Source organism: Ctenopharyngodon idella, chromosome 3, assembly GCF_019924925.1.
Source record: "Ctenopharyngodon idella isolate HZGC_01 chromosome 3, HZGC01, whole genome shotgun sequence".
NCBI lineage: Eukaryota > Metazoa > Chordata > Actinopteri > Cypriniformes > Xenocyprididae > Ctenopharyngodon > Ctenopharyngodon idella.
The window spans coordinates 8,292,205-8,315,234 of NC_067222.1; the positions used below are offsets into that span (position 1 = coordinate 8,292,205).

A 23,030-nucleotide genomic window follows, 5' to 3' on the forward strand; every position below is an offset into this window, starting at 1 on the left:
GTATACTGTCTTTAAGTTGTTTTTACATTAATTTGGAGAGTAACTGTGAAATTATTACAATATAAAAATAATAAAAACTCCAATGTTTTTAATTGTGATTGATCGTGATTAATTACAGAAAATTGTGCGATTAATTCGTTAATATATATATTTTTTAATCGACAGCACTATTTCTTACATGTCTTTATTTTTCTTCCAAAAGTGTCAATAAGTTTCAGTTCAGTGTCAATGCCGAACCTGATTCTCTGTGGAAATGATGAAACTTTAAAGGGCCACATATCAAGACTTATGCTGGATGAAAGAGAGAGAAGATCAGAGTCAAGATCAGTGTGTGTGAGGAGGGAACATATATCAGAATCCAGATCAGTGCTTGTGAGGATGGGTTTTGAGGTGTGTGGACATCTGATCACTTTAGAGGAGCTTCCAGTTTATTTCAGCACTCGGTTCTCAAAGGAAGTGTGTGAATCTGCCATCTGTGTTTCTCTCTGTGATCCTGGAATTCATGCTTTCCTCATCATTATTTCTGATGCTTCTCTTACTGAGGAAGACAAAGCAGAAATGGAGGAGATTCACAGGATATTGAGCTCAAGAATCGACAAACATGTTGTTGTCCTTATTTCCCAGAAATCAGAGTGTGCCTTTGAGAGTTTTAAAAGAAAACGTAATTTCCGTAGACACACCCAAAACGTGTCCAAGTTGGTGGAAAGATTTGAACAGATGGCTGAAGGAAACAGAGAAGACTATATCTCTGCAGAGATATTATTGGAAGTACAAGTGGGAGAACTTCTGGATTCCAGATTTGAGAAGATTCAATCACAAGGTAATGATAAAAAAAAACAACAACAAAAAAAAAAACCAGATATTTTAAACACCCACTTTTGTTAGCGTTTAACTTGTCGTACTAAACAAACTAGAGACACTGCAGCAATAATTGTCACAGTAGGGTACAAATACTGAATTCCGTGGCATTCAATTTATCAATTTTTCATATAGCTTTGTTATGGTGTGAGCAGGGTTGTAACAGATTTTCAGACTAAGTAGTCCTAAGTTGCACTACAGAACATTTTTTTTTCAACTGCTTACACACATTTTCAAAACTTTATACACAAATCCAAGATTTGTACACACAAAATGCAAAATGACTCACAACTCTTGAAAAATGAAGCACTGCATTCAAAATATCACAAACATCACAAAAGCAAACATTTGTCTTACATTGCAAACACATTTGCCATAATATTCTATTTTTGGATATATCATATACACACAATTATTCAAACCCTAAAGCTCTTCTTTCATGAGATCACATTTCTGTACAAGATTGAAAGTAATTGGCAGAGAGATGTTGAAGAATTTGAAACCAAACTACTTTTTTTTTTTTTTTTTTTACTGTAAGCATTTGTGGTTGTGAATACAATATTACACAGTAAGAAAGAAAAGAAAGACATCAACCATGTGTAGTTTGACAGAACAATGGTTGTGTTTGAAAAAGGAAATCAAGATACTTCCTGTTGGATTGTTGTGTGTTACATAGAGAATTGTGTGTTGTGTTTTGCAAAAAGTGTTTTATGAAATTGAAAACTGAGTCAAAGGCCGAGAATTAGTGTATGGTTTTGCAGGTTTGGCATGTGGTTCTGGTGTTTCAGAAACTGTGTGACAAGTAAGGATTTTGTGTGCAAGCAGTAAGTAGTAGAGCTGCTACCACTAACTAATAATAAAAAAGCAAACATATTTATGGCACATTTGTGGCAAAAAAAAAAAAAAAAATTTATATAGCGCTTTATACAATACAGATTGTTTCAAAGCAGCTTTACAATTATCAAGAGGGAAATAATTCTGCTGTAAAGCAGCTCTAAAAAGACAACAGTGGCATTATTCAGCTGAAGTCAGTTTAGTGTTGCAAATGTGTATGATGTAAAGAAAAAATGTTAAAAAGCTGTCCTAATCATAAAAGTGTTTGTTAAATACTTCAAACAGGCATATTAGCATATAGTTTCACTGAATCAAAAGCTGATGGATTTGTTTAATGTATCCTTTTCTTAAGAATACTTTGATAGAATGCAGTCTAAACATTCTATAGCCAGTTTCCCTGTAGACAGTGCTCTATATGGTCGCTGACTTCCCCATTCAAGTAGATTGAGCTATACTTGCATGGGTGGATATTGCTGAATGGGACATTACAAACATGGCTGCTAATTGAACTGACTGGCTTTGAAGAGACTTTGCTCTTCTCCTCCTCAGCATGCTTTTGCATGGTAACCTGTACATGCAATGAATATTTGGCATTACATATATATGAGAAAACAAAGTTATTTCTAAGTGCTTTGCAATTGTTTTCACTTGAACAGACAAATCTCTTAAGAAACAGTGGGTGTGCACTAGGTGATTAACTTACATGTACAATAAGCAATTTAAAATGTGCATTCCCCCAATCAATCTTGAGCATCCAGATTGGATGCTCTAGCACTCTCGAAATATGCATTTATTTGTCATTTTAACTGTTGGAAACGGAGTGTAAAAGCAGACTTAAAATATTTCTAATCCTGTTGCGCCCTCTATAGGCCATGATCAGCGAATAGTCGACGTCAAGCTTGCAGTTTTTTACGATTGCTTAAGCACAATTTTAAAAACAAGGCTCATTTTGTCAAAACACCACACACAATTCACAGATCCACACACCATAGATGCAAACTCCTCACCTTTCAGTGACAACTCACCTTTTTGAGATCAAAATAAGTCCCCTATGGGATCTGCATAGATCCAATGAGAACTTGATTTTATAAGGGGGTGGGGGTGGGGGGTTGTTTCAGTAAGTACTGTACAGTGCTTACTTAACTCTTTACTTTAAAAACTGACAATAAAGGGTAATATTTTATGTATGTGAGGTCTGAGATGTGGGACCGGTGAAGAGAGAGAGGGCAAGCAGGTTGCAGTTCAGCTCAGTATTGGCGTCTAATCAGCCAATATTGTCTTAAATAGCCTGCATAGCACTTCATCTTTTATAACATGAGATTTTGACCAAATGTATTCAATCCTGATTTTGGTAAAATGTTGCAACAATATGTTTTTTTTTTTTTTTTTTTGTGAAAAATTACAGTTTTGTAATTTTGGAGTTTTACAGTTTTGAAGTAACTACAAATAAGCATGTAAAGCAAATGCCACCGCCCCACGCAATGTTCTCACCTTTTTTCCCCCTTACCTGTTTGCATCCCTGACACACACAAGTAGCAGAACAAAAAATGAAACACTTCATTCAAAACTTTACATTCATTTAACAAAACCCAACTTTGAAACCGTATGGAACACACATGGTTCAAACATTCTGATTCTGTTAGATTCATTTACACACTGCTGTGCTCAAACTTAAACACTTGTAACTTATATACTTTTCTAATGATATAGTCTGGGTTTTTTTTTTTTTTTTCCCAGAGATATTGTTAAAGTACATTAATATATTGACAAAAAAACAAAAAACAAAAACAAATAAAAAAACACACAAGACCAGTACTGCACATTGATGAAAACATTTATTTCTCACCACATTGTAAAACCATTCACTACATCCATGCCTTTCCAAAGGTTGCATTTTGCACTAAAAATCAGAACATATTCTAAATACAATATATTACACGGACAAAAACATTTGTGGAGACTAAACATGAATTTAGTAAATGTAAAAAATTGAAAAAAAAAAAACACCTAAGCATCATCTCTTGGCCTAGCTGGATCTGGCCATATCACTTCATCCACGTCACAGGCGATGTCCTCTCTCGCAAGACAGTGAGGGAAGAATCTTCTTGAATGGTGAATCCATCCTTGCACAGACCCTGCATCAATTAGGTCAGGCCTTCTCCATGACTTGAATGAGGCATATCCTGACATAGGGCTGGAGATCGTAAACCTTCCACCGCCATGCTGAAAAAAAAAAAAAAAAAAAAAACACTTCAATGGGGTTAAAAAAGGGAGAGTATATTGGGAGGTATTGGGAGTAAACATCGGGGATGATCATGAAACCAATTTTGGACCAGAGCAGATAGGTGGAAATATACATTGTTCCATATGACATATACTGTGACACATACATATACTGATATATACTATGTACTTGGTTTGAAGTGTGTATTTTTGTGTATTAAGATGCACTTTCTAATGTTCTGTATTGTTTATTGTATAATATGTGCTTACTTTGTGTACAATACCTGACTACTAATGCAACACAATTTTGTTTTGTAGAAGCTGTTCCTCTGCAATGTGTTGTTTTTATACGATGATGTTAATAAAGAACTTTCCACACAAAGCTGGTCATGCCAAAGGTGATTTAAGTACAGTACCTGTGTGGTAAAACATAAATAGACAGGCACTGTTATCTGCAACACTTTGCTCTTTTGCCTCTCCTTTCTAGTGACAATGCCAGAAAGAGGACAAACCCTGATTCTGCTGCTATTTGAACCTCTCACCTACGTATGACATCAGCCGACTTGCATACTGTGATCATTACCTTTAATAAGAGCATGCAAACTTCTTTCAAAAGAAAATTCCCCAAAACATATAATAATTAAAACAAATAGTAACAAAATAAATAAATGAATAATCTGGTGTAATAACATATCCCTGCTACACTTACAAAAGGAACAATAAAGTACTGTGTAGCGAAATTGTACAGGTATTTAATTAATTTATGGGTGAAATATATGAATATAATAAATCATAAAGCTTTATGATTAATTATAATACATTTACCGACCCAAGAGGGAATTATACATATATTGTGAATTAATTACAACGAATTATAATCAATTACATATATGATTAGGTCTGGTTTAATAATTATTTAGAGAAACTATTAGTTTGTCCAGCAAACCATTAGCTCCTCATAGACTATTATAAAAAGGAAGGTTTTTCTCTGGCCATGAGAAAGACTTCCTATTCTAGCATCAATGCGTAAAGCAAGGATACTGGATCGAAACGTTAAAGTGACCTGGGTTTTGTTGAATGAGCAAAAAAAAAAAACAATCGAGCATGAATAATGTGTTTAATATATGAACTACTAATACCGAGGTTATGCGTCTAAATATATATAATATATATATATATATATAATTTAGATCGATTGGTCCTTTCCGAGAGGGTTTCCTCCGGCGGGGTTTTCAAATGAGGTTTAACTGACGAGTAAAATAACCGAGAAGAGAGAAGGAAGGAAAGGAAATGGTCGTCCCGGAAGAAGCTGAGCGCGTGATGAGAGCGCTGTCGCCTGAGGCAGTTCAGGGGCAATTGTGAGACAATCGGGAGACAAAGGAAAAGTTGGGTGTTGGTGCTTTTATGGAAAACCAAGCTAACACACCTCCTTCTTTGAAAACAACCAATAGTCAGGGTGCAATGTTTGGCGGGCAAAGTTTTCTTTGTCTTGTCTCCTGGCTGGATTTGCATAATTTATGAGGTATCAGATAGGAGTGTATTTTCTTCACAGTACCATTAAAAACAGAACAGTGCATTTTGCAGTTATGTGACATATCTCAGTGAATGAGACGTGGAAAGAGCTTTAAAACGAGACCAAACTTGCCATAAGAAAAGCATATAAAAGAAGTTACAATTTACAGTCAAATATAATAGTTAGAAATGACACTAGTACCACTACAATCCTAGCTAAGCTTATACAGTGGGAATAACTATATGCAATTTGACAATACAACGGCGGTTACATTTATATATAATTATATCTTACACAAACAGTCTTCAATGTTTGTGTGTCTGTGTGTGTGTGGTGTGTGTTGGAATGTGATCTGGCACTTAGTCCACATGAGGGGCCCTTTGATGTCCCAAGAGCTAGGAAATGGGGTTCTCTGTTTAACCTCAGAGGGACCATGAAAATGCCAAAGTGCTCGTCTTTCTCAGACCGGCCGGGGCCGATGTGAGATTTACAAACACAGTTCAGCAGGCTAAAAGCATACTGAAAATTCCAAAGTTGGTTGGCTAAGACTGATTCTTGTACAGACGCTACAACTGTCTAACTGCAAGTGTTTCCTTTCCATAGCAGTATACCGTCTGTAATTAACATTGACGTGTAATATCCATTAAAAGCCAACAATCCCTTCAGGTTTTGATTACATCTGATTTCAAGACCATTACATTTTGGTTGAACCAGGGCCTCTTTTATTCATTGTTTATTTCGATTCTCTGCATCTGCTGGTTTTCCTCCTCAGTAGCCTGTCTTTGACCATCAGGTATTCTGTATGGCTGCTGCCATCATGATTAAAGTTTTCTGAAAATAGACTGGAGACATGGTTTATTAGTTTCTTTAATTCTTGCTTGAGAGGCCAAAACTAATAGAAAAGGGTGGACCGGATTGGGACGGGACACAAGATATATTTAACCTGTATTCTTATGACCAAATGGTTTATTGAGAATAATTATATAAAAATTAAACTGCTAAACTTTTTAAATATGTTCCTAAAAGACTGTATAAAGTCTATATGAGAAGATTATAATTATATAGCAACTACAAATTATTACTTATACTAAATAGGCTTCAATGACAATATTTCATTGTGTAAGACTAAAACAGTTTTCTCTTTTTCAGCTTCAAAACAAAATGCAGAAGACGAAGAGTCTATGCTTCTCAGAAAAACTGGAGTTGTGATGACTGCAACACGAAACACCATATCCAGGAGCCATCTCAATCTTACTGAGCAAATGAGTGAAGATGACCTAAAGAGAAGACCAGTAGAGTGGAAGGAGAAATATAAAAAAGAAGAAATGGAGAGCTTGACTAAAACAGGTGCTTCAGTGAAGGTGAGTGTACAGACCCTCACATTTTTTTTTTATAACCCAATAGCTCCAAAATAAAATACACAGTTCATTTAAAACTAAATGGACTTTTCTTACCCTTTATATCCCTGAATACAGTAGGTGGCATGTATTAGTGGTTGGGATGACTACAGCAGTAGGTGGTGACAAGAGACTATCTTTAAGAGCCTTTGAAGTGTTCATTCAACCAATTCATTTAAACAGACTCATTCATTTATATATATATATAATACACACACACACACACACACACACACACAAACTAGGGCTGTCAATAGAATATTTTTATCTCAATTAATCACACATTTATTGTGAAATTAAGCATACACTATTTATCTTGTTTAACATGTTAATTTTGTCATCATTTGCTATATCCAGCAACGTAAACCATCTGTTTGAACAATTTCAGTCATTTCCTTTGATTGCCAAAAGACTGCTGTACTAAGATACAGCACAAGCAAATCTTCAAGCAAAAGGAACTGGATGAAATATTTAATTCACAATTCTACCGATCCACATTCTGATTTCTGACTTGTGATACAGCCTGAATCGTAATCACACCGTGTTTATTCGTTGGCCAGAGGAGAACTGGCTCCGCAACTGAACCTGGTTTCTCCCAAGGATGTTTTCACCATTTTTGTCACCTGATGGAGTTTGGGTTCCTTGCCAGTATCGCCTCTGGCTTGCTAAGTTGCGGACACTTGATATTCAATAACATTATTGATTTGACTGCAATGACTTTTGGATGAGAACTGAACTTAGCTGGACGATGACATCACTGTTTTCTGCAAAACTGCTTTATACATAAAAATTAGCTAATTTAATAATTAATTATCTTTACTGATCTTTACAATGGAACAGAATTAACACTGAACTGACTTCAGTTGAAAATGGTACTATTTTCTTTTAGAGCTGCTGTACAGCTGAAATGAACTCTGCATCTTTGAATCATTATCAAAGATGCAGTTATCACTGTAAAGCTGCTTCGAAACAATCTATATTGTATAAAGAGACATATAAATAAAGGTCACTTGACTTGACTTGACTTGACAACCTCTTCTGACATTTAAGGTCAGCTTATTTTTCTAGTCCACATTTAACCAGCTGCTAAGGCATACAAGTTTGTTAATGTTTTCAGGTGCCAGAGCAGCTCTCTTCTTGTGTCCTGCGAGTGAAAATGGTCTCACACAGCACAGTTGAAGCAGGAGTTGCTACATATTTTTGTGCTCAAGGTGAAATAGTATGATATTTCATATCACAATTATAGTGACACAAATGATCACGGTTCCCTTTTGAATGGGAACTCGCATTGCATCCTCTAGAGGACACTATGGGGATTGCCTCTGGCATGAACTGTGTCTGAAACATGAGTCTAAATGTAACCCCTGCAGCTCATACTGCCCGCTCTAAGCGGGACTCGAACTCTCGCTCTAACAAGGAGGCTAAATACCGCAGTCTCTATTCTAGCATCAGTCGCTAGAATGCCTCTTGAGATCAGGGGAGTGAGGTTTTCACACACAGCTCTTGCCGGCCTATGTCTGTTACATAAACATGACAATGAACTTGACATTGGCCAGTGACAGCCGATGACACCACAACTGGTGCAACTGTGAGTATAAAAAGTGTGCCTGAAGAGCATTTTATCCTCTTTACTTCAGAAGAAATCAGGTGTAGCGTTAGTTCTGGCAGGTCACGTCAGTCAAGCTCACATCAGCTGACACTCATCTGATTCACATTGACCTATAGGAATACTGTAGTAATTTGGAAATGTGATATTCCAAAGGAATTATTATTTTTGGTTTTGATTTAAGAGTAAAGCAACGAAATGTTTATTTAGTAGTTAATGTTCCTATGCATATGGGTGAATTAAAAGAAAAAAAAGAAGTCCTGCGTGACTTGCGTAAATATACCCATATACACTACAGTGATGTGAAGAGAATAAAATCCTGCTGCGTTGTTTGAAATCAGCTCTAACGTCTCCAGTCTATTCGTTGTTCAAGGGGCAAGTTATCACATAATGGCGACGAGGATTAAAGTTTTGGAGTTACTTCGCGGAGTTTTTGAGGAAACTGGACTGTTTTCGTTGTTTGCTGACACGAAGTAAACGTCGTCCAGGCTTTAACAGAAATGGCACTCGCGGTTGGAACACTCACTCCTTTCGACAGTAAGCTGCAGTCATGGGAGGAATATTGCGAGGTACTGTCTCATTTTTTTGATGCAAATGAGATTGAAGATGCTGCAAAGAAACGGGCTATTCTACTTAGTTCGGTTGGGAGTCAGACATATAGTCTTATGAGAAACTTGCTGAGCCCCGACAAACCAGGGGATAAAAGTTTCAGTGAGTTAGTGGAATTGTTGAAAAACCACTATAATCCCAAACCGAGTGAGATTGTGCAACGATTTAAATTTAATTCTTGGAACAGACAGCCTAATGAGACTGTGGCCGATTATGTCGTGGTGCTTCGTGAACTCGCTCAACATTGCAATTGCGGAGACAAGTTGAAAGAAATGCTCTGTGACAGACTTGTGTGTGGAATTGAGGCCGATGGAATACAGCGTCGGTTATTGGCAGAACCTGAGCTGACTTTTGAAAAAGCGCTGAAGCTGGCGCAAGCCATAGAGACTGCAAATAAAGACGTGCTGGATTTACAATATCAAAACAAGGCGTCCGCGGACGTGCACGCTAAACAGTCAATGCAGACTGTGCTCAAGTTTGAAACAAGGAGCAAATGGACGTATAAAGAGCCACGCCCAAACTGCTACAGATGCAGTGGTGATCACAAACAGCATGAATGTCGTTTTCTGCAAGAGCAGTGCCACAAGTGTGGTAAGAAAGGGCATATTAGGAAAATGTGTAGAGTTGGTTTACCCTCCACTAAGTTTAAGCCAAAGGGGGGAGGAGGGAAATACAAGTCTAGCACAGAATAACATGGATCAGCTCATCACATCAGTGACACACCGGAAACCACTGCCAGTGACAGGCAAGAAGTCTTCACTATGTACAGTGTGGTAGAAACTAAAATTCCAAGAGTTTCTCCGATCACCTTGCTTTTAAAAGTGAATGACACTGAGGTCAATTTTGAAGTGGACACGGGCTGCAGTGTCACTATTATGTCAAATGCAGAATATGCTAAGTTATGGATCTTTCCCGGATTTGAAAGATTGTTCTCTTAACCTGAAAACTTATACTGGTGAGTCAGTAAAGATACTGGGGGCTACAGATGTGATCGTTCAACATGGAAATCAGGTGAAAGAGCTTCCTGTGGTGGTGGTGTCCTCCGAAGGACCAAATCTTCTGGGACGCGGATGGATTAAAGAGTTAGACATATGCTGGAGTGCAGTGAATCAAGTGAATGCAGAAACTATGACACTTCAGGAGGTGTTGACCAGACATGAACCAGTGTTTAAAGAGGGCTTAGGGACATGGACAGGGCCCCCAGCGAAAATTCATGTTGACAAGGATGCGGTGCCAAGGTACTATAAGCCCAGGCCGGTACCTTATGCATTGAAAAAAAAAGTGGAAGTGGAGTTAGAGCGGTTACTCAATGACAAAATTTTGGAACCTGTCAAATTTTCAGAGTGGGCGGCACCAATCGTACCTGTCCTTAAACCAGATAATTCAGTGAGGATTTGTGGAGATTACAAGCTTACCGTTAATCAGGCATCCAAACTGGAACAGTACCCAATTCCCAAACTGGAGGACCTGTTGGAAAAGTTAGCAGGAGGTGAAAAGTACAGTAAGCTGGATCTCAGTCATGCTTATCAGCAAGTGATCTTGGATGAGGACTCTAAGAGATATGTAACACTGAACACTCACAAGGGATTATTCACAGTAAATAGACTGCCTTTTGGAGTGGCTTCCAGTCCTGCCATTTTTCAACGAATCATGGAGGGGTTACTACAGGGAATCCCTTGGGTAGCGATATACCTAGATGACATTCTCATAACAGGCAGAAATGATCAGGAACATCTGCACATGCTGAGTGAGGTTCTGAAGCGGCTTAAGAATGGCGGAATGAGGCTAAAAAGAGAAAAGTGTGCATTCATGCAGCGAGAGGCAGAGTTTTTGGCCCGAAATGTCACCGAATTGAAGGCATATCTGGGGTTGCTCAATTACTACCACAGGTTCCTGCCAAATTTGTCAACCTTGCTGGCCCCCTTACATAACCTCTTGAGAAAAAGTGTGAAATGGCATTGGAGTAGTGAACAACGCGAGGCGTTTGAGAAATCCAAACAACTCATTCAGTCTCCTGAGGTGCTTGTTCATTATTATTATACTCAAAAAGACCTCATCTTGGCCTGTGATGCGTCTCCTTATGGGGTGGGGGCCGTTTTGTCACATCGAATGGAGGATGGCAAAGAGAGACCCATCAGTTTCATGTCCAGAACTCTCACTCCATCAGAGCGCAATTATTCACAGCTCGACAAAGAGGGGCTCGCTGTTATTTTTGGAATTCAGCGTTTCCACAAATATCTGTTTGGCAGAAAGTTCACAATTTGCACAGATCACAAACTGCTGTTATCCCTCTTGGGTGAAATGAAAGCTGTTCCACAATTTGTGTCACCGCGAATTCAGAGGTGGGCAGTTATAATGCAGGCTTCTGAATATACTATTGTTTATAAGCCTAGAAAGGAGCACTCCAACGCTGACGCCTTGAGTAGGTGTCCTGTTCCCGACATTTCTCCAGAAACCTGTTCAGAGGATCGAATATTAATGATGGAAGACATTCCCTTGGTATCAGCCAAGAATGTTTGCACCTGGACTGGTAAGGATCCCATTCTGGCTCGCGTAAGACAGGTGGCGCTGACGGGGGGGGCTTATCAAATGGACAGCCCTGAATTCAAACCCTATGCGGCCAGACAAACAGAACTGAGTGTACAGGATGGCTGCATCTTGTGGGGTGCCCGAGTCATCATACCTCCACAGGGTCACAAAGTTGTCTTACAGCAATTACATCAATGTCATCCTGGCATTTCTCGCATGAAAGCGCTGGTGAGGAGTTATTTCTGGTGGCTGAAGCTAGATGACGACATCGAGGCTTTGGCAAAAAGTTGTTCAACATGTCAGGAACACAGAAAAGCTCCTGCCACTGCACCACTTCATCCATGGGAGTGGCCAGAGAAACCATGGGAAAGGATACACATAGATTATGCAGGTCCGTTCCTTGGTCACATGTTTTTGATTCTCATTGATGCTCACTCGAAGTGGATGGATGTGTATCCTGTTTCCACTGCTTCATCCGGAACTGCTATTGATTGCCTAAGAAAGAGTTTCAGCAATCATGGACTGCCAGAAATGTTAGTTTCTGACAATGCTGCCTACTTTGTGAGTACAGAGTTCAAGGACTTCATGAACAAAAATGGCATAAAACATGTCACTTCTGCTCCGTTTCATGCCTCATCCAATGGCTTGGCTGAACGAGCCGTTCAGACATTCAAAACTATGATGGAAAAGGCAGGAGAGGGAAGTGTGGCAACCAAAGTGGCACATGTACTGTTCAGCTACAGGATCACCCCACAGTCCACTACTGGGTTGAGTCCTGCAGAAATGCTGTTGGGACGTAAACTGCGTTCCACTCTTGATCTATTGCATCCAGACTTGCAACAGAAGGTACGAGAAAAACAAATCAAACAAAAGCAGTATCATGACAACAAATGGCAAGGAAGGAGTTTTCAAGTTGGTGATACAGTTTTGACACGGAACTTTAGTTATCCCAAGTGGATTCCTGGGTTCATTACCAAAGTGACGGGCCCTCTCTCGTACTAGGTCATGCTCGGAGATGGCAAAACAGTGCGTAGACATGTGGATCAAATTCTTTCTCAGGATGTGGAAAGTTCAGAGTCAAGAGACAATGTGTGTGGGAATGTTTCCTTGGACACATCAGTGTGTAGTGGGACTGACACTGTTTGTGGAGACATTGTGACAGAGCCAGTGGTTTTGGGCTCTCAGAACCAACCGGAGACTGTTGAAAGGAAAAGTTTAGTCCCAGAGGTCCGTAGGTCCCAAAGGACTGTTAAAATGCCCAAACACTTGGAAGACTTTGTGTTGTAAAAAAAAGAAAGAAAGTTGTAACCCTTTATGGTATGCATTATGTTCTAACTATGAATTAAACAGGATCTATTCTGATGTTTTAAAAAACAACAACAACAACTCAAAGCTGTATTATACTTATTCTTTTGATCCTTGAAAAATGTCTCGGGTTACATATGCAACCCTGGTTCCCTGAATAGGGAATGAGACACTGCGTCGAGACGCATTGGGAATGCTCCTGTGTGATTGCATCATGAAGCACTTGTGAAATCGAACCAATGGTGTGGCGGAACGTCAGAGGCGGGTGACGTCACAGACCAGAAAACTATAAAGCATAGCCAGAACAAAGAATGCCAGCTTCTGATAGGCTGAAGCAATGCGCTCACAGGCATGCATGGAGTATGGCAAGGCGACGCAGCGTCTCGTTCCCTATTCAGGGAATCAGGGTTACATATGTAACCCGAGGCGTTCCCTTTCATGGAGCCTAAGTCAAGGTTATAGAACCTGATGAACGTATGCTGAGAGGACCACCCAGCTGCATCACATGTATCATGGAGGGGGACCCCCGAGATTAAAGCCTTTGAGGCCTCTCCTAGTAGAGTGTGCCCTGAGAGCCAAAGGAGACGGCTGTCTGGTAGATTCGTAAGCAAGTGAGATAGCCTCGACCACCCACTTGCTCATTCTCTGCTTAGACGCAGGGCCTCCCTTCTTAGGAGACCTGTAACAAACGAAAAGTTGTTCGGTTTTACGCCACAGGACAGCTCTGTGGACATATGTGTTTACATAGCAGATTAAGTTTTCATGATCTGGATTGGAAAATGGAGGAGGACAAAAGGCCTGCAGTACAATCGGCCCTGGGACGTTGGTGGAGACCTTAGGTATGTAACCAGGTCTAGGATGAAGTAAAACCTTAACCATACCAGGCGCAAATTCCAAACATGATGGAGCAACCGAAAGTGCTTGAAGATCTCCAATTCTTTTAAGAGATGAAATAGCTAGCAGGAAGATAGTTTTTAAAGTAAGGGACTTTTCCGAAACTTCCTCTAGAGGTTCAAAGGGAGCAGATGCTAACCCCTCCAAAACGATAGTCAGGTCCCAGGCCGGAGTCTTTGTATGTAGAGAAGGCCTAATCCTCAGAGTACCACGAAGAAAGTGTATGACTAGGGGATCTCTTCCCACAGAAGAGTCACCCAAAGGAGCATGACAGGCGGATATAGCCGCTACATAAACTTTTAAGGTGGAAGGCAACAAACCTTCCGAGAACTTTTCTTGGAGAAATTGCAGCACTAAGCTGACGGGACAATGGACAGGATCCAACTGACGTTGTCTACACCAGGTAGAAAACAACTTCCATTTATAAGCATACAACTTCCTCGTGGAGGTAGCTCTTGAGTGGAGTATGGTCTCCACAGCCTCGGTTGAGAGACCGGATTCTATGAGCCTAGCCCCCTCAGAGGCCAGGCCCACAGTTTCCACGACTCCGGGTGGGGGTGAAGTATCATGCCACCTGCTTGAGACAGGAGGTCCTGTCTGACAGGGATCTCCAGAGGAGAGACATCGAGAAGAGACACAAGGTCCGCAAACCAAACTTGGGTTGGTCAGAACGGGGCTACCAATATGAGACAGACCCTGTCCCGGCGAACCCTCTCCAGAACTCCTGGGAGCAGAGCGATCGGGGGAAATGCGTACAGACGTAGCCTTGGCCACGTCTGTACCATGGCGTCCAGACCCAGAGGGGCTGGATGTGTGAGAGAGAACCACATTGGGCAATGATTCGTTTCTTTCGAAGCAAATAGATCGACTTCTGCTCGACCAAAGTTTTTCCATAGGAGCTCCACCACCTCGGAGTGGAGTCTCCACTCACCGGGCCTCGGCCCCTGCTTCGACAGGATGTCTGCCCCCACATTTTGACACCCCGGGATGTAAGCCACTCTCAAGGGCATGTAAGCCACAGGAGGATCCGATGGGCCAAATTGCACAGGTGGCGAGACCTCAGACCCCCCTGATGGTTGATGTAGGAGACCACCGACATGTTGTCCGTGCGGACCAACACATGATGGCCCCTCAGGTCTGGGAGGAAGTACTTGAGAGCTTGAAATACCGCCATCATTTCCAGCTGATTTATGTGCCAGGAAAGTAGTTGGTCCTCCCAGAGACCCTGAGCCGAGCGACCACTCATGATCGCCCCCCCCAGCCTGTGAGAGATGCATCCATCGTAAGCATTACGCGATGACAAGGAATTCCAAACACAGGCCCTTGGGATAGGAACGAAGGCTTTTTCCACATGACTAAGGCATGAAGGCATCGCCGTGTGACCTTGGTCATGCGAAACGGATTTCCCCTTGGAGAAAACCCCTTCGTCCTGAGCCACCACTGTAAGGGTCTCATGTGCAGCAAGCCAAAAGGTATCACGTTGGACGCAGCTGCCATCATACCCAACAGTCTCTGAAACTGTTTTACATTGAGTGACTGGCCTAGTTTCACCCCATTCACGGCTGTGAGAATGGAATTCATACGAGCAGGAGATAGATGTGCCTGCATCGTCGTTGAGACCACAGACTACCCCTAGATAGCTGGTAGTTTGAGCTAGAAGAAGCACACTCTTCTTGGCATTGAGTCTCAGCCCTAACCTTCTCATGTGAGACAGAACGACATCTCGATGTTGAACTGCCATGTGCTCGGATTGAGCTAAAATCAACCAATCGTCAATGTAATTTAACACGCGAATGCCCTGGAGTCTCAAAGGAGCCAGAGCTGCATCCATGCATTTTGTAAAGGTGTGGGGTGAAAGTGCTAGGCCGAACGGAAGAACCCGGTGTTGATAAGCTTCGCCGATTTAATACGCTTAAATCTAGAATGGGACGCAACCCTCCATCTTTCTTTGGAACAATGAAGTAACGGCTGTAAAACCTTGACAGCTTGCTGGGAGGTGGAACTTTTCTATAGCTCCTTTTTGCAAGAGCATCAGAACTTCCTGTTCCAATACCAGAGACTGCTCGGGGTCCACCACCGTAGGGAGGACCCCGATGAACTGGGGCGGGCGAGACCCGAACTGAATTCTGTAACCTTTTTCTATTGTAAGCAGTACCCATCGAGAAATATTTGGAAGAAGTTTCCATTCTGCCAGAAATTCTACTAAGGGAACCAGTCTCTCGAGACTGGCCTCTGGTGTTTTTTGAGCATTCGACTCAGTGCCCTGAACAGGCGAACCGGCAGGGAACAACTGAATCAAATGTCAGCTGCTGCACCCTGAAGCACACGAGGTGGCAGGGTTGGCAGAACGGATACCATAGAGTGTGATATAGGACCCTCTTCGGAGGAGGGCTGCCCTCAGAGGTCCCGCGCCACTGGCATCAGGACCTCTTCAAAGCCTTCTTGGTGAAAATGACAGTCCTCAGATCTGCCTTATCCCGAGAAGACTTTGGCTGTGTCGCCCGTCCCTGTCCCCAAGCCTTTTGCGGGGGAGCACGGGTGGCGACACATTGTTTTTGTTGCGCTCTGTGTGAGGAGCTGGCTGACGGCCGAGGCTGCGGGGGTTCAGAGCGGCGGGGAAGAAATCTTTTTTTTTCTTTGTCTCCTGGAACCTCTCGACGACGGACGTAACAGAGTCACCGAAGAGGCCCAAAGGAGACAGCGGCGCATCCAGGAGGATGTTCTTGTCTTTATCTTTGATGTCAGACAAGTTCAACCATAGATGCCTCTCTGTGGCCACCAGGGCTGCCATAGAGGAGCCGATTGTTTTGGCTGTCTCCTTGGTGGCCCGGAGAGACAAATCAGTAGCTTTTTTTAGCTCCTGGATGGCTTCAAAACTCCCTTCCCCGCTCTCATCAATCTCCCCTAGCAGGTCAGCCTGATAGGCTTGTAAAATCAACATAGTCTGTAGACATGCTGCGGCCTGACCTGCTGCCATATAAGCTTTGCCCACCAGTGCAGATGTTGTTCTTAGCGGCTTGGTGGGTAGCGTTGGGGATTTGAGGGACGATGCAGACTCGGGTGAGAGAGAGCCCGCAAGCGTCTCTTCAACCCGAGGCATCACCCCATAACCGTATTGTTTCAGCCCCATGATGTTTGAATAAGTTGACGTTTGGGGGCTGAACACTCTGTACTGAACCGGTCTCTTCCACGACCTCGACACCTCGCTGTGGAGGTCAGGAAAGAACGGTAATCCCCTACGCTAAGGTTGTGACCTGGCAGAAAGCGCTCGTCTAATTTGCTTTTTTTTGAGTTTCACTTTTTTCAGCTGGCCACTCAGTGTTTAGTTTCTCTACTGCCCTGGTCACAACCTCAAGCAACTCTTCGTATGCTGGAGATTGAGATGGCGAGTCCTCATCTCCAGCATCGACACCCACAACATCCAACTCCTCAGAGCTGAATAGCTGAAGCGCCGGTGCCTCTCTCCGGGGGGAAGAAACCGCAGTGCATGCTTCCACCACCAGAGGAGACACACTTGGTCTGGCAAGTGAGGGTAGAGAAAGGGCTGGGCCCGTCTCTAACCCCACCCCTCTGTCAGATCCATTTGTGAACCCCATGAATGAAGCCGCCGCTCTGCCTCAGCAGAAGCCGGACCTGATCCGCAGGGAACTCTGGCCGAGGCGCCCTCTTTATTATCAAAGAGCGTCGGGCGAGAACGGAGTGTTCTTAAGGATAGCTTTTCGCAATGCACACAGACAGCTCCCTCGAGAGCTGCCTGGGCATGCTCCATTCCTAAACAAACAACACACATCTTGTGTGTATGACCTGTCTCCCTAATTTTAATGAATTTATCAATGATTCAGTTTCTCTGCACTAGTGTTGCTTTCGTCAACGAAAATTATGACTAAATATCGTCATCAACGAACCTTTATCACTGTAATGGATGAGGCTGGTACTCATTCATCCAGCCACCGGAGGGAGCCCTCTCCAGAATACTAACATGGACTCTTGCTCGTTGGTTACTTCCTGTCTCTCTCCTGTATAAATAGACATGCATTTCCACTGCTGCTTTGCGAAGTATTGCCAGTTTTTCACTGCCTTACCAAGTGTTTCTCATTGCCTGTTTCCTTGCCTTCTTGTTACTGACCATTGTGCTTGCTTTATTGGATTTTTGCCTTTTGGATATCGTTTTTGCTGTGGTTGCCTGTTTGGACTGATTTCTTGTCACTAATATTTCTGCCTGCCTTATCGACTAAGTCTCTGCCTTTTGTATTGGATTTGTTTGCTGATATTTATTAAACTTCCAGTATTTGGATTCTATCTTGCCTCCATGTTGAGTCCCTCACAATCACGTGACGCAAAGTAAATGCTGGTCATGTGACGATGACTATAATTAAATGTATAATGCAATATTGTTGACGAATAAAAACGAGACTAAATGTGGTTTACAAAATAAAAACTATGCTAAAATGTCTCTTCATTTTCGTTGACTGAGACGAGACGAAATGTTATAATGTTATTTCGCCTCGTTTAGTCGCGTTATTATTATTATTTTGCAGTATTTCTCTTTCCTGTGTCTCACTTCAGGGGCTGCATCAGGTTGCACTGCGCAGACGAGTCGGAGTAATATGCGTTTACAACAAAAACAGCACAGCCGCTAACTAAATACAAATATGTAGATTTCACGTGGTCATAACTTCATGAAAAATGCACAGATCATAGAAAATGCTCATCATTATTTAAAGCAGATTCTCACATTTACAATGAATCCAAAACATAACATCAAAACATCAACATAATGCGTTGATCACAAGATATTACTCATGGAATTATTTAACATACGTCAAATAAAAAAAAAAGAAATTATATTAAAAAAAAATTATATATATGTTTTGTCTTTTATCAGCAGTTTTTCAGCATGAAAATGTCCAAATGTAATGTAATTTATATTTTCTAAAAAAATTAAAAAGTGTTCTATCAATTGATACCAACCTTTTGACTCTCCTTGCTACAGTTTTGGAGTTATGAGTCTTTACTTTTGTGTATGTTGCTCAGAAAAAAAAAAAAAAAAAACTCTAAAAAACCTTCAGGTCTTAAAGGGTTAAGAGACATCTCAAGGCATTATAAGGTATTATCTATAACAGTAATATAATAAGATAACCTTGTTTGAAATTGGTTTGGCTAAAAGAAAATTTTGGTTTTGTCTATACTACTAGGTACTTATACTATATTGACTGGGTTAAATAGAATTGCATTACTAAAAAGAGGCTAAAATACAATTTTCATTGACTAATGAAAATGACTAAAATAGTCATGGATAATTCTGACTAAAATAAGACTAAAATGCTCAGACTTTTAGTCGACTGAAACTTGACTAGACTAAAAAGGGTATGAACTTGACTAAAACTAATAAAAACTAAAATGACAGCTTGACACAAAGACTAGATTAAAACTAAAATTAAAACAGGCTGCCAAAAACAACATTACTCTGCACATAACCACATCAAATGTTTCCTCAACTTGCCTTATGTATTTAAGCTTTTTGTCCTTTTTCCCTATTTTCTGGAGGCTGTCCTATAGTATCTCTGTGTAACTGATGTCTAGACCTTGGCATCTCTACAGGTGTTGATGCTATTCTAAATGATCACTATATGTTTCACACCGTTTCGGTAGGCTATACCTTTCTAATCCCAGCCTGTGTCTATTCTTAACTAGTTATCACCACAATGATCAGACAATATTAAGATATTTGATTAGTCTTTCTTAGGTATTTTAAACTGGCAGTTCCTCTATTTCAGGTCCACTGGTAGGAATAGTGTTGTTTAAAGTCTACGTTGGAATTTGTTCAACAGAGTTTTCTCTATTACCTTTTCCTTAATTGTTTTGACTTATTAAGGGTTGTGTTTCCCTGGATCACAGCGCTTATATGAGATGCCAGCTCCACATTTGAATCTCTCTAGCCAGGGCACAGTTTTTATACATTTTTCTTATCTGTTAAAACAGTGTAAGATCCACCCCTACAGTTCTTTTCCATGATCTCATTTACAGGTGCTCCAAGTACTCCCCAACATTTTTACCACAGTCACTTCACCAATTAAACTGCAGGTGTTGCTTATGCAAGAGATAATTCTCTTTGTAAGGGTGGTCGACTGCCAACTAGTCTACATCTTTTGACTTAATCTCTAGTGGTGGAATTCTGCCAATTGATGGTCAAACCTTTTCCCATAGCAAAATAAAACATTGTATCAAAAACAATCAACACTTCCTGGAGGCAAGAAGCCTTCACATGACACCCTTAATAATGATCTTATTCATTTCACAGCCACCTGTTGTCTGGTGAAAAAATACCAGAAAAATATGCTTAGTGGTAAAGCTAACTTCTCAGATACATCTGACCCTTACAGTCACGTAGGCCAAGAGGCCTCAAAACACTTCTAGCTTTTATAGTAAGCAAACTATAATTGTTTTCTATAGGATAGATATAATACTCCATCAAAATTCCTGGCAGTAGTTTCCACGTTGCCAATTTCTCTGAAATGGGCACTAAATTCGATACTTACCTTTGAGGGGATGTTAGATGTTCCGCGTCCTGATGTGTTAAAGGAATCAACAGAACACCTAACATTTCGCTGAAAACCGCTGCCCCCCGAAGCACTAGAGGTGGCGGGGAAGGAGGGTTTATCGAGGCTGCTGAGCATGACGAGCCGGTCCCCAGTTTTTACGAGGGGAAGTGCAACTCGCCAGTCTGCTTTTGAGCCTCTCTTCAGCAGGTCAGCCTGGTCCACCTGCAACACTGCCATAGTGTGCAGAGCAGTACCAGTCTGACACACTGATCAAAATGCCTTCTCACCAGTATGGATGTTATTATGCATAGCTGGGTATGGAGTGCTGTCTCTTTAAGTGACGATGAGCTCCGGAGAAGAGATAGCTTGCAAGCGTCTCTTCAGACTAGCATCATCGTATAATCACACGCCCTTGCACCCACGATAGTCGAACAATTTGACATTGAGATTAAGGTTTTCCCTATGAACGAGTTAATGTCATGGAGGACCTATTTTATTTTGCACATATATATATATATATATATATATATATATATGTATATGTATATAAGGGGTGGGAATCTTTAGTCACCTCACAATCCGATCCGATTCTGATTCTGGGAGTCACGATCCGATTCCAAAGCAATTCTTGATCTACTTTTTTTATTATTATTATAATTAGTTTACCGACTTAAAAACCTTAAAATCCTTACATTTATATATCCTTACATAAGTAATTATAAGTAGGCCTACTTTTTAAAATAATTACAAATTGAAAAAAATTAATGAAAACAACTGTAGCCTATGTTAAGAATTTTAAACTAATATTCAAGTAAAATTAATATTAATATGAATATTAAAATTAATTTTATAAAATTTATAATATAAATTAATTAATATTAATAATAATATTAATATTAATATTCAACTAAACTATCATTTAAATTTCAAAACATACAAGCAAGTAGCAAATAAAAAAGAGGAGCAACGAAACATATTACAAGCATTTTCTTTCTCATGTTTACTGATTGTTACATCAACGGGAGATCTAATAAGCTGCATTCACGCACGGATCTCTTTTGAAATATAATAAGTAATGTGGTTTGTCCTGTCCATTTAATCCCTTAAGACAAAACTGGCTGTGTTTACATTAATTTTGCATCATAAAACCATTTTGAGGCGCAAGTACATTAAACCTCTTACACGGACTTGCGCACAGCCACATGCTTCACAAACAAAGCGTCAGCATTTGAAATTGAAAGCAGCCTTCTGTAAGTGAGTTTCATATTTTAAATGTACAAGTACACTTCATTCCAAATGACAAATGATGCCATCGTAGAGCATTTGTAAGGAAAATACCGACGGGCGAGACCGCGCACAGCAACATCAAACAAAGCGCACGTCTCTCACAGCGCATCCTGTGCAGTGAAGTCTACGAATGTCGTTGTAATTCACTTCAACCTTTCCGAACTTTATGAAAGATTATTTTATGGAAGGTTCGAGTGGTGTGTGTGTGTGAGAAATTGGAAGCAAGCAGAATCCGGGTGTTTCTAAAGCACACGCAGCATCATTGCGCATCTGAACAAAAACTAGCTCAGAATCGATTCTGAAATTCTCAGAATCATAATTAACAAGTAAACATAATTGCCGCGCAGAGGACAGACTCAGACATGACATCATGTGTGGGGAAATCCATTTGATTGTAGTTTAAATGAGAAATAATTGCAGTGCTCTGGTCAACCGCTATAGAGTTATTGTCGCTATAGAGTTAGAACCGGTGAATGCGGTTTACAGGTTTCATAGAAAGAGAATGATTGAGCGAGCACGTGTGTGAGCGGGCCTGAGCCAAATCAGTTGCGGTAAGAATACTGTCACGTTTGCGGACTTAATACCTCAATACGAGAGGCAACGCGAAGTGAAAAGAAATGTGAAATAAATCGTCATGTTTTAATGAAAAGTGGCGGATGAAGGGCACAGAATTACACACCCACCACAGGTGTAGCTTGCAAACTCAAAATACATCAGTTATATACCTTAGTTTAAATAGATTATTGGGTGTGCTGGTGGTGTGGATTTCAGGGATGTTTAGATAACTATAAAAGAGTTAATATTTTCACTTTTCTTAAAAATATTTAGCCATCAGATCTGTTAGAAAATCTGAGAAATTCATAAGCAATAAACATGTAATTTTGTTGGTTTAACACTGTCTGTTGCTAATAATTTACTGTACAAAAACACATTATGGTTGTCCCAAACCATCAGTGTAACTGCTCATATTATATTATTATAAAGAACTGAACTGTCCTGCAGGAGGACAGAAATTATTTTTTAATAGAATTTCTTGGTAAAGACTGGTACAGTTAACACAGCAATGTGAAAAAAATCTCAAGTAACCTAAAATGTGCTTAATTTAGTGACTGAACTGCTTGTTTTCAAAAAATATGATTTAATATATCACTAAGTTACATCAAGGGTCAAATAAAATAGAAATGGCACATTAAAGTTAAAAGTTGTTATTATGCATATATAATATATAATATATGTGTGTTCACTTTTCACTTGTCAGACAGAGTTGAAAAAGGAACAAAGGGAGAGAAAGTTCTGCACACTGCCTGTCAAATCTAACTCCTAACAAAGTAAAGGAAAGGAAAGAGTTTGAGCAGTGCTGTTTCACACGCACACAGTATAGTCTCTGAAGACAAAAGACCTGCAGATGCATCTGTGGTTCATCTAATTATAGC

At 40.5% G+C, this 23,030-nt stretch overlaps 1 protein-coding gene across 2 annotated transcripts in view; it reads left to right on the forward strand.

Moving 5' to 3' along the window:
* The window catches only part of LOC127509841 (interferon-induced very large GTPase 1-like), a 51,653-nt gene that overhangs the window by 22,905 nt on the left and 5,718 nt on the right, over window positions 1-23,030 (forward strand). Inside the window, exons 3-4 of one of the 2 annotated variants that reach the window (XM_051888952.1) lie at window positions 203-820; window positions 6,578-6,789. In XM_051888952.1, coding sequence (XP_051744912.1) covers window positions 203-820; window positions 6,578-6,789 — 830 coding nt within the window. The remainder of the gene's footprint in view (window positions 1-202; window positions 821-6,577; window positions 6,790-23,030) is intronic. The other variant, XM_051888953.1, reaches the window with a different exon arrangement.